Source organism: Melospiza georgiana, chromosome 1, assembly GCF_028018845.1.
Source record: "Melospiza georgiana isolate bMelGeo1 chromosome 1, bMelGeo1.pri, whole genome shotgun sequence".
In the NCBI taxonomy this organism is placed as follows: domain Eukaryota; kingdom Metazoa; phylum Chordata; class Aves; order Passeriformes; family Passerellidae; genus Melospiza; species Melospiza georgiana.
In genome coordinates this window covers 55,000,318-55,013,177 of record NC_080430.1, presented here as the reverse complement: position 1 = coordinate 55,013,177, position 12,860 = coordinate 55,000,318, and the positions used below count along the sequence as shown (strand labels likewise).

The window sequence follows — 12,860 nt, the reverse complement described above, 5'->3', positions numbered from 1 at the left end:
TTTTTTTTAGTTTTCATCTTTTTTTTTTCATATTGCTGCAAAAACTACCATTAGAAATTTTACTATTGAATGTAGACTTTTAATAACACAACATTCTACAAGAAAACACCCTATTCCATACTCTAATTTTCCTTGAGATTAGGTCTAAAGTAGATTAACAGCAAAAGCACTCAGATCATACCACTGCTTGATACAGAAACTCCATTACAGTAAAGCAACTGCATGCTGACTCCATGAGACCTAGGTCCTCTAAGACATGAAGAATCAAAGTCAGGTCAGAAAAGTTGCCAGAAAAACAAGCACTGGAGAATAATAATGTTTACACTAAGAGTTATTCTAACGATGGACAGGAATAGCATGCTAAAGTCAAGGCCAAGATACCAGCAACCATTCTCATCAGCAGACATCTCACTTTAGCACCTAACAATTTCCTCTCCTTCCAGTACATCATCAAGTACATGGTTACTGATGGGGAAGACAGAAGGCTGACTTGTGCTTCTCAGGAAGATAAAATTTTCAGATACTTCCTATTAATTCATGAGGCAAAGCTTTTCTACCAAACACAGTATATTGCATTCATATACTTTGAGTATGTTGAGGCAAAGAGATACCTGAGACATGGGTGAATGACCAGCTCCTGTAGATACTGCTTCTGGCTTGAAAGGGTCGAAGTCCAAATCCAGTAACGATTCCTCTTTCTTAGCTTCAGGTACTTCATTCTTTCAGAAAAGAAATATAATTCTTGAAAAACTTATCTTTTAAAAGCTGCTATGGGCAGTAAAATATTAAAATGATCAAGAAAAAAACAAAACGCTCCACAGATTTACTAGCTGTGGTGCACACAAAGGGGAGTAAGCTCTGAAGATTTTCCTGAGCTTTAGCACAAGTCTTACTTTTATGAGATTCACTCTTATGATGTCTTTGTTTTCTCTGTAGTAGAGCTTTGCCTTTTCAGGCTAAACAGTCACTGCCCTTTCAAAGAAGTGTTGAGTGTGCATCACTTGATGGTGAAGGCCCTTTTAAAGGGCTTTGAGACATACATCAAAGTTAAATAATACATAAATGACACCCAATGTCCATACATTCTAATAAGTTAGTCTCTCCCCAAACACAAACATTAATAAAAAGCCAATACAGAAGGATCTAAAGGCATTTGAATTAAGTTTTAATTCTGAACATGTATAGCAATTTACAATTAATGTTGTCTTTGGCTCTAAACTTTAGGAAACGTCTGACAGTAAGGCACTGAAAGGCTGCCCAGTAAACCTGCCCACTGAAAGGCTGCCAAGTAAGGTTGCCCAGAGTAGTCATGGATATTCCATCCCCAAAAGTGTTCAAAGCCAACTTGGATGGGGCTTTGAAGAACCTGGTCTTGTGAGAGCTGTCCCTGTCCATGGCAGAGGGGATGGAACTAGAGGATCTTTAAGGTCTCTTTCAACCAAAACCATTTCATGATTGTATGATATGCTCTTATTAAACCAGATTACCATGGTAGAGTCTTTTTTGGTTTGCAATTAATAAATTAGCCAAGGCCTCTGAGGTCACTATAAAAATACATACACATATGTATGTTCAATGGGCTACAGGTCTTTTCTGCTATAAATTAACCTGAAAAAACTACTGGTGTGTTTCACCATAGAATTATTAGTGAAACTATATCTGAGATTTAATTATCATTAATTGTAAATATTCTAGGCAAGCATCTTGGTCTTGCTAACAAGTACTACCTACTGCTAGTTGTTCAGTTAAACAGTGAGAGAGCTTATATGACTGGGCAAGTCTACTGCAATATGGCACATATAAACCCAGCAAAACTAGGAGATAATAATAATAATAATCATAGTGGTGATGACAATGATAGTGAAATTAATGAGCAAAGACTTTGTTATTAAAACATTTAAGAGTATAAACGTTCCAAATTACTGTTACTATTGGTAAACAGATGTTCAAAGTTAGGTAATTAATGGCTTCTGTTATGCCACAAAACACCTTAACTCTCTGTGTGACCTGCAAACATGGTCAACAGAGCTACTCAGCTCCCATGTTGGGAATGACAGAGTGACCTAGAACTCGTCAGTTTATAAGAGGTGCTAGGGGTGATGTGATAAGGGGTGATGTGATATGGGGTGATGTCTACACCAGTGTGAGAGGCAGAGAGGTTTGGCTACTCCCTGATTCTTCAGGGAGGCAGGAAAGCAGTTGGCAGCAAAGTTGATGGGGGAAAATGTAAAATAAAGAAGTGGTGCTGCTCCATGTGGCACAGGGTCCAGCTGGGGACCTTCTTGGCTTCAGGTAATGTGACCGTGAAAAATGTACACATGCTGAAAGAGTGAATAAATTTGTGGCAAAGTAGTCTGCTTACTAAATTGGTAGAAATCATGTTGAGGAAACCCCAGAGCAGCAAAAGAATGGAGGCTAAGAGACTAGTAGAAGAGGGTGTCAGGAGTACCAACACTGCTTGCCCTGATTTGTCTTCTTCCTTTGGCCTGCTGGCATCACTGGTGATGAAGGATAACTGGTCTGATACACTGAAGCCAGTGTTATAGTCTCACACTTTAAAAAGTCAAACCCACCACTCCGACCAGTGACCAACATTACATTTATTCTCTCATGCCTTCCATCGAGTGTATTTAGATTTCGTCACATATGTTCTTGAGGCACTAATACTCATATGGTCATACAACTTGATGAAACAACAGCATGTGCTGGCATATAATCAGAATTGGATGGAGACATAAAAGATATCTCCTTTCACTGAGGTTTGAGAATGAAGTTGCTACCTTTCAGGACTGAATCAAATTAACAGGAGTCTTCCTTAGGCCACAGACCAGATAAGGTATTGGAAGTCACAGGGTATTGATCACTGATTGCCAAGTTACCCATGCCCCTCAGACCAAAATGAAGAGAACGCTCATCTTGACTTTAATGACAAAGCCCCAAATAAACATACAGAGTACCTAAGATACTGCATCACTCGGAGATGCAGGAGAAACAGGAACCTCAGGAAATCCCTCGATAAGGGACAAAGCTATGACAGGAAGGTCTGCCAAATATACTGCATTTATTCCACAACAGCATGATGAAGCATGAATAAATTAAACATTTGAAAGAGGCAGCTGCAGCAGAAGCAAGGTACAATGTGTATATACCTCTCAGAGGTATATACCTGGTGTGAGGAAGGCAAAGAAACCTTCAAGGACTACAAGAAACGTTACCCTCTCTCTGTACAAGCCTTAAAATAGCTTTAGCAGTCATGGACCATTCACTTTAGAGCTGTCAGGTACACTCAGACACATTATGTATCTGTAGGGGGCATATAAAGGCCTACAATGTCCAAATTAGTAACTGGACAGTAGGGAGAAATGTGATGTGAAGAAAAGGAGACATAAAGCAAGGAACACACATTTCTGAATGATCCTTTCATCTGGTCAAACAGATATTTCATCTTCTCACCTCCTTCTTTTACTAGGCAGTAATTAAGTCCATTTTTGACAATGAATAACATGAATAACTGTTGAATCAGTGCACAAATATTCAACATCACCAACCAGAGCTGCCTTTCACCATCTTGCACTAATGCAGTGAATACATCAGTACTGCTTAGTAAAGAAGGAGGAACAATAACAATTACAGGATATTTGTGTTTCAAGAAACAAAAATTTGGCCTATTTGTAATCCTCTCCCAAACACTGTACTAAAGCAGCAAAGCTCTTCTCATCTGTCTCTTGGTTTTGTGCCTCTGCAGGACCAGTGTCTGCAGGAGCAGTGGTGGTCCCTTGGGAAGTACCACTGGTAGGCTCTGCAGGCCAAATAGCTTTCTCCATACTGCTCAACAAGGGCTTAGAGAGTTTGGGAGGAGCCCTAAACATAAGAGGAATAAGTCCATATTTCCTGTGGAATTCATGCTATATATTTTCCTTAACTGGTTCACATACACAAGGATACAAAATCTATACATCGCCATTATTTGAGTATGCCTGTACATACTCAGAGATCTCAAATATAGCAAAGATGCTTTAGTGATGCAGGTGGGTTTTGTGGAGGCAGAAGTGCAAATGATTGATGAGAAGGTGGTCAGGGAATAGCTTAGGATACTCCCTGGTCATTGCCTGTGGAGGAGGGAAGGACATAAGTCACTCACTAAAGGGAGATCCATTTTCCTTGAGAGACAAGGAAAATATTTCAGTTCTCAGAAGCACGCCCACTTTAATTATGCCATTCCATTTCTATGCCAATCTCTCACAGAAAGGTTATGAGGATTCTGGAAATGTGACTTACACTAATTTAAAGCCTTGTTCTGGTGTCATCTCTTAATGGAAAAGCAAACCAGTTTCATTTCTGCTTCCTTGGATGGCCTGACATACACATGTTAGTTAGATACAGTATTTAATGCAAGGGGCCATATCTAGCACAGGTTACACCAACTCTTACCAGTGATTTCAAGGTTCATGCTCCTACAGTAATTAATTCCTATGAAGGCAGGGTACAGTGATGCCTGACATCTCCCTTCAGAAAGAGTGCCTACCAGCAGCTACATTCTGGGAGTAGCCTTTAATTCTTTAATTGTTTATTTTAACTTGAAGAAAAAGAAGTCCTTTCCAAATAGATCTCTACACACAGCAATGCCTCTTTCTCCCTACCACAAGAAAACAAAGCATCGCATGTTCTAATTGTATAAAATGCATTTTTCATTGCTCTGCCTTTGTTCTCCTGTGTTGTCAAATGAGTTAGAAGAAACCGATAATTCAAATGAAAACAGACATTCCTACATTCTGCATAAGCTTCAGATCTACATACTATCCAATCGAGCAGATGCAGGCTCGGATTTCAGAGTCACAGTTCCCGTGAAAGAAAGGGTCCATTATTGCAAAAAAACGTAATAATTTTAATTATGTAAAAGCTGAATAGCTGATTACAAATTTTATGGACTTATTTTGCACAATTCTGGCTTTTCTGTTTATTATATGTAACTTAGAAATATCATTATAAGATAAAATGAATTTTGAACCCTTCTCTACTGCACAGCTACTGTTTCTATGAGCAAAGCCAAGTGAATGAATCATGTAGCTGGTTTTTATACCTATAAAAATCAGCCGAGTTTCATTTTTTAAAAATCACTCAACAGAAAGACAGAATACTCTTAAATGAAGGAAACAGAAGAGATTTTGATGAAGGAAACAGAAGTAATGAAGGATCTCTGTGAAGTTTCACTTGAGATGCTTAGCATTAAAAAAAAGCATCTTAGATCAACTCTCAGCTAGTAACGCAACCTGGATGCCTTTAAATCTCAAACATGACTGTATCACAGTATTTTCAGTCAGACCTCTCACAAACTGCTCTTTTTTTCAATATGTTAGCAGTATTAGCCCTTTTGAGTGATTATGTGTGGCCTATTCAAAGGCAAAACATCATATGTGTAACTCTTTCATGATAACAGAAAGTGGTAATTGTGCCTCTGCCTTGTACCTTCGCCCTCCTCCTCCTCCCCCCATGAAGATCAGCCCCCAGGGCTGAAGTCTTGGAGAACTTAGGGTGATTACATGGCTGGACTGCTACACAATTCACTGAGGCTTACCTGTGATGGGGTTGTCACATTGATTTCTGGGACAAAGTTGTCGTCAAATAAGTTAATGATGTTCTCCTGTTGCAACTCCTTTGTGGGTGTGAGCTTAGGCAGTGGTGGGACTGGCGGACCTTTCCTCAGCTAGGCAGACAGCAAAAATGTCACAGACTAGTTCAGGCATAAAAGAAAATCTTTAAACTAGACCTAAACAAATTGTCTTAGGTTTTTACTTTGGCTGCTTCACCCTAAATAAGCCATGGGAATAAGCCATGTATGGAATGGAACTGTTTAGCTGTTCACCACCAAGTACTTGGAAATAAACATTATGGGAAGAGCAAAACAAACCTATGCTTCAAAGTCATTAAAACTCAAGGTTTCAGATTTGATACAAAAGCAAGTCCTGGTTGGTTTTTTTCTGCTGCAACAGGCACCCAGCACAAGACACTAGCTCTTCTATGTGGCCCATAGCTGGAAGGGTGATAGTGCACAGAAAAAATGCCTCTGCACCTTTTTGGCTTCTTGAGTTCATCTGTGTTTAGCTTTGGGACTTTGTCACTGCCCACTTGTTGCTAGCCTCAGAGTGTACTTAATGCTAGGGCCATATAATCTCTGGGACCTATGGCACTTCAAAGGTGCCTAGTTCACTACATTCCTCCTGCTCTCCAGAGATTCACATACCTATGACAAACTAATTGCTTGGAATAATACAAAATAGTATTGGATAATTTTTAAATCTATCAAAACCCCAAGAAAATAAATCCACAAAAAAAAAAAAAAAAAAAAAAAACAAAAAACCTCAGGTGGTATAGGGATATAACACCATTGGCACCAGCAAGGCTGAGTCCTACCAGGTGAATACTCAGGCAGTGAGTTGTCACATTTTGGGAGACCAGAGAAAATAAACATGCTCATTAGATACAAAATTAGTTTTCTTCTGATGTGCAGACAGCATAGAAACAGCAATCAGCACAGAAGCTATCCCAATTCCAAAAACATCCAGAACATCAACATGTGTCTTTGAAGTATCATATACAACTCATGCTACAGATGGAACCGATGAATGAAACCACTTCTTATTTTACCAATACTAGTGAGAATAGAACTTACTCCATTGATTACAACAGTGTCAAACTTCCCAATCAGTGTTTAAAAAAACCAATAAGACTTTAACAATCAGTAATTAGCAGAGCAATACTTCAACAAGTTTGATTTTTCATTGTTTTAGAGATTGGCCAGATCAGCGGTACTCATTGGCTAATTTTTCCCCAGGTAAACATAAATTTGAAGATGAATGAAGAGCAGAAATATATAATGTACAAAAATTCACAAGGTGGTTTTAGAAATAGGATTTTCAAGCTGTCATTGCTGGTATATAGGTCCTTAGCGACAATGCAACTTTTTAAGAAGTGTTTTGCTTTGTCACTGCAAGTCCCACGAATTCACCAGTCACCTAACATTTTCTTCATTCCCCTAATACAAAAAACCATTCTCTATTCATGTTCTGACACAGACATGAACAGCTGATGAACAGAACAGACTGCAACAGAACCAGTAGCCTCCCTGCCACTACCCAGGCACAGCCTTGATGAAAAATCCACACATCCATCATGTCAGCCATCTCTCACTGCACAACAGGTCGGGTCCCTGTGCCAGGTATCTCCTTACCTGTGTAGGTGACTTCGGTCGGGCTGGTGCTGGAGATGCTGGTGCCAGCATATGATTGGGACCAGCAGTGGGGCTGGGCAGGGGAGAGACCTCCTCTGGTGGGGATGGTGTTTTTGCAAAGCGCAGTGGACCTGAATCACTAGACAAAAGCAAAGGAATGGCAAGGACATATGTATCTTGCTGACTTATAGCCTTCAAAATCGGATGCAACAGTTGAACTGCATCCCTGATGTAATGTCAGGGACCACAAAAGAGAGTACACACTGGAGATGAATGAAGCCACTATATAGTGACTAAAACTAAAATTGCAATTAAAGACAATTAGGATGCAGTGTCAAAGGAAGTTTTAATTTTGAATGATCGTGATTTTTGGAACATCTGTTTACCTGATCATTCTAACTTGAAGAAAATGAGTACCTGCATTTTTTCAGATTCTGTACTTGAAATACCACTTCACTTCTAAATTTATAACTATTATAAAATGTGAAATGGATTTACTGTCTTCATTTCACAGAACACAACACTCTGAAGATAAAAAACCCACAGGAAGGCATAATGAATACTGCAAATAATTTTAAAAGCTCGGCAACTTCAGAAAGGTTTCAATAAAACAGAACACAGTCAAGATTATTATAAAGATATCACTACTTAGAAGGACAAATCGCAACAATTAAAAACAAGCTGCAGTCTAGTGACTTCAACAGAGCTCTGCTGATACTAAGAAAAGATCTAATGAAGTAATAGAAAGCATCTGCACTTCCCATGAAAGGACCTGGTGCAAACACTGAGAACATATTCAGCTACCTAGATATGCTTAAAGCTTACAGTGAGGGAGGCTATGAATTACAGTACTCAACAACCACAGTACTCAGCAGAAGCGACTCGTACACGTACTCAGGGAGAGCAGAAGCACTACCCGATCGAGACCACAGCATAAACATGATCCTAATGCTAACACAAGAAAAACCGTTCTTTGGAAGGACAAACTCAGCTCACACTCACCACCTCTTTCTGTGGAAATATTAAAAGAGAAAAAATAAGCAGTCATTAAGAAATTTACGTTCCAGGGTGCAATCTTTGCCTTCAGGACAGAGTACTGAGTAGCACACAAGTTCTTAAGATGTTTCTTTTTATGCAGTTCTTTAAAGGAAAGATTAGATATTGTACTTGTCTAGTATCAACTTCTCATGCACCTAAAATGGAAAGTTATTTTATCTCATGAAGACCCACTTCAGAATCTTTTAGAGTATCATCACTAATAAGGAAAGTCAAAATCTATCCAGATTTTCACACAAGGCTCTGCAAACAGGACAGCAAAAGGATATGTGTAACATAGTAACTGAAGTAACTGAAAGTAACTGAAAAAATGGATTTTTAGAAAGCTTTTTTAAAGTAAGTTCACACCACATTAAATGACATCTAGCAATTTCCAGCAAAAATAATTTTGTTGCATAATTCTTTTGCTCCCAGTGATGGAAGGAATAATTCAGTGGAAACAAGCATGTGCATGTTGGACATGGTCTAAAAGACAGAGGTGGATAAAATACCTGCTGGTTACACAATGTGCTTGAAATCTTCCAACACTACATTATTTTACATTGCATAAAAGTGCTTTACAAATCCTTTATGGGAACATAGTCCAGACTGTGAGTCCATCCTAAATGGGCCAAAGTTAACAGTGCCGAAGGCAATATGTAACATACGAGCATGGATTATCACTGAAATAATCTAAAATACTAATTCTAGTGATGTGCTTATAAAGTAGTTCTGAATTTTGCATTATGTCAGAAGCTTCAGATTTCATTCTTTGTTCTTCCAAAGTGAGATTAAAACAAATGGAGGAATATCTTCCATATTTTTGAGGCAGACATTATGTTGCTTGGTTAGTCTTAATTGTTGCTAATCTACCTCCATCTCGAGGGTAAATTAGCAGTAACTATGTCAGGAACCAATTTAATTTTTATTTATGCCTCAGCATTATCTGGCTTTTGTGTTATAAACCGATTTTCTGACACTGGGTGGAAAATTTCTACATGCGCTGAGGACTAAGACGTGCAGAAGGTGCCTGTGAAAAATGCATGTATTTTATGATTGGCTTTTCGCAAATATTAAAATGAATATAATATGTGTTGTGTTAGAGAGCAATGCTGCATTAATTTTCTTAAGTACTGTGTTAAATATAGTTTTAGGTTATAAAAATTGTTAAAATAGAAACTATGCTATGTAGGATGTTTTGTTTAAAAGAATGGACTTGCAGCGAGATAGCAGCCACAGGACTAGTGGCTAGTTCTAGTTCTTTCAGAGAAAAAGAATTTATGGCCTTCTTATCGGAAGAAACGAACTTCTTCCCGCCTCGAAGGCGCTATTAGGATTAGAGGGGAGAAGTTGATGAAGACCAGACGGAATCCTGTGTTTGAATGGAATTTATGCATAATGTATGAGGTGTATGAATATGCAACGGGCTATTGTTCTTAAGGGTTAATCCTTTGTTAACGGGGGTCCTTTATCGGGCTCGTGATGCCCAGAAAAAGGTACCCGGACGTCCGTAACTCTTTGTTTTTATTGTCTCATATTGTCTTGATTCATTTTGTCCAAATTGTTATTATTCTAATCGTATTACTATTTTTATAACTATTTTATTGCTATTTAACTTTTAAAATTTTAAAAACAAGTGATTGACGTTTTTCACAGTGCCTAGCACACAGGAGGGGTGGAGACCGCTGACATTACAGTCCCTAAGCAGGCAACCTCTTTAAAGAATGGGGACTTCGCCTGACATTCAGTCAGGGCACCCAAACCTTCCCCCGCTGCTTTGCCAGAGCCTCCCTCTGCAGGGAGAAACCCCCGCTGTCCAGCGCAATTTCCCTCACTGGCCAATGGTGGTCCTACAAGGAGCGGCCTGTGGGAGGCGCCTGAGCACATAAAAGCATTGAACGGCGGTCCAACCACCCTCCGCTGGCTGTTCCTGAGCCGAGTGCCTTGTCTAGAGGTTTGCCTTGGTCGGCCCCTGCTGCCTGCTTCTTCCCTGACTCTTCGCCGTGTCTTCCTCTGTTCCGTCTACTCTTCTAAGCTTCGCGGGCCCCCCGCCGCAGCCTGCCCGCCGCTCCGCCCCGTGGCCCGCTCCCCGCGTCCCGCCGCCCCTCGACTGCGGCCATCGCATCCCGGCTGCGGCCATGGCAGCCGCGCTCTCGCGAGAGCTGGGCAGCCTCCCCCGGCGGGGAGCGCGGGCGCCACCTGCCGGTGCATGCCGCCGGTGGAGGCCGCGGCCATGGCGGTAGCGCTCTGGCGCGGGCCTCCTTCCTCTCTCTCCGTCTTTCCTTTCCCTTCTCTGCTTAACTTTCTATCCCTCTCCAGCAGGGACACATATCCTTCTTAATCATTAAATAGTTCTCAGATATAACATTTGCCTCGTTTGTGTTTCATTTTCTCCAAGAAATCCATTTAAAAAATCCCCTACGGTTTCCCTTAGAGTGGGATGTGAAAAGCTGTAAAATATTGTTTGGATTGTATCTGACTAGCTGGGATTAAATGGAAATTCAGGCTTTATATATTAACCCTAAATATCATTGTGTCTTTATAAGTCTCACTGTTTTACATTTCAACATTTTTTGCACATCAGTATTAGAAATAAAATTATGGCAGAAAGGCTACATTTGTTGTAAGTACAGAAAGTACATTTCTGTTGCCAGTACAAGAAATACTGTAGTGGCATCCACTGACCTTTAGAAAGCACCATCTGATTTTAAACTCCTTTTGGTTTTGTGCCTTAAAACAAGATTTTTCTTGAAAGTCTAAAAAGATGGTATTTTGTGACATTCTCTTTATTTCAGTTTTTTTTTTTTCCTTTTATGATGTACCCTCAGATCTTTACTTTTCCTCATAAGTAGATGAGATAAAAGCTTATGTTCAAAGATTGGGATTCTCACCTAATAATAGGAGCTAAAAATATATCTCAGTATTTCAAGGCTTTAAACAAGTTATGAGAGTTAGCAACATAGCTGATTTTCTGACATTCTGAGCAGCTAAGAATAAATGAGCTATAGACTTAGTTGGTGCAAATTGATGTAACACTCTACAGTGAACTTGGCTACATTGAAACAGCCTTCATTCTTTTTTGTTTTTGAAAGGACTTTCTAGAAAAATAGTCAGTGAAGAAGGAAGTTTTACATATTTACTCCTGTTGAGAAGAACTTCATCCCAGATACGTTCATCTACCATCCTGAACAAATAATGCCTGTGACCATGTGTAGGTGTTACACGTGGTGTAGGTGGTTACTGCCTATGCTGAAACCCACAAAGTCTACAGCAATGCAATTCATTAGAAAGGCAATAAATTCACCTTGGTGCCCCTTGAATGGTGAAGGCCTTGTCTGCATGCTGATCCCCCAGCTTTGTCATCACTTCATATAGTTTGTGACATAACTGTGAAAACAAAACAGTTGCCTGAGTTTATGTGAACAACTATAACCATGATTTAAAAAGACATGATTAAAATTATAAATATGGTTTGATACATGATAACTTGATGTTACAATATAAAACCTTCCAAAAATTCTGAGTGCCATGCATAGCAAAAGCCTAAACAGAAACCCATCAAAATCCACAGAATCAAAGATAATAGCAGTTCTTAAAAAACATGAGCTGTTTTTTAGAGAACAAGTTTATAAGTATAGCTGACTGCTATGTGAGCTCTGATGAAGGAGGTCATCTGAAGTTTAAAGCAACATGGGCAGCCAAGAAGATCTGTGTTTTCCCCTCAAAAATCTAATCCAAATTTTCACAGAGTTTCAGTAAAGTGAGTTTTCAAAAAAATTTTGGTTCCAATTTGAAGGTTGTAATAGATAATATGTTACTATTTAGCCAGGTACATTCACAAGATCCTCAATGAAACTGCTTGATTTGCCTGACAGTCACTGATAAAATACTGCATTGCTGACAATGCATATAGCAGACTTGAAGGGAATATTTGACATGTTTTTTCCTGCTGATTAAATCAAAGAGGTGCTTAGCAATTGGACACAGCAAAAATACTGAAGGCAACAGTAAATTATCAAAATAGAAAGGGAATTTAGTGCTACAACTGATAATGCACTGCAGTCCAAAATTGTAGGGGCTGCTCCTCCCTTAAGGAGAGAACAAATATGGCAAGTAGAAATGAATATTATGATTAGAGCACAAATCTGGATCTATGGCAAATTCTCCTGTGTGCCTCTGCTGGATTTTTACTATAAGGTATTTTTCAGCTGTCATGCATATCATAATCCATTATACATGAGATAGTCAGTTTTACTCACTAAAGCTATTTCCTTGTGAAACTTGGCTTCAAGGCTGGATACATTTTTGAAGGTGTTCACATAGAAGCCAATTCGTCTACGAAGGATGGCACAAAGAAAGGAAAAAGAGAATAAAAGGAATGTGTGGGAGGGGCACAAAGGCAGATTAATTAACTGTTTTCTGGACTACAAACAACATTCTTGAGTATTACCCTCAGCAAAACAAATGATGAAATGTCAAAATTTCAGACTAATTTGTTCATGATTATTTCCATTAGTGCTAAGATATGTATTTCACACCATCCAGTCAACCAGTTCACATCAGATGTCTTCAGTTTTTTTTAAGAAGAGTGGAAAAG

General features: G+C 39.2%; 1 protein-coding gene across 3 annotated transcripts in view; it reads right to left on the bottom strand.

The window, feature by feature from the left end:
- Positions 1-12,860, bottom strand: part of AMPH (amphiphysin) — a 124,582-nt gene that overhangs the window by 27,883 nt on the left and 83,839 nt on the right. For all 3 annotated transcript variants that reach the window (XM_058041643.1, XM_058041626.1, XM_058041635.1), the window contains exons 8-12: positions 12,523-12,598; positions 11,568-11,650; positions 7,229-7,367; positions 5,576-5,704; positions 612-719 (exon numbers count right to left, since the gene is read on the bottom strand). In XM_058041643.1, the coding sequence (XP_057897626.1) occupies positions 612-719; positions 5,576-5,704; positions 7,229-7,367; positions 11,568-11,650; positions 12,523-12,598 (535 nt within the window). The remainder of the gene's footprint in view (positions 1-611; positions 720-5,575; positions 5,705-7,228; positions 7,368-11,567; positions 11,651-12,522; positions 12,599-12,860) is intronic.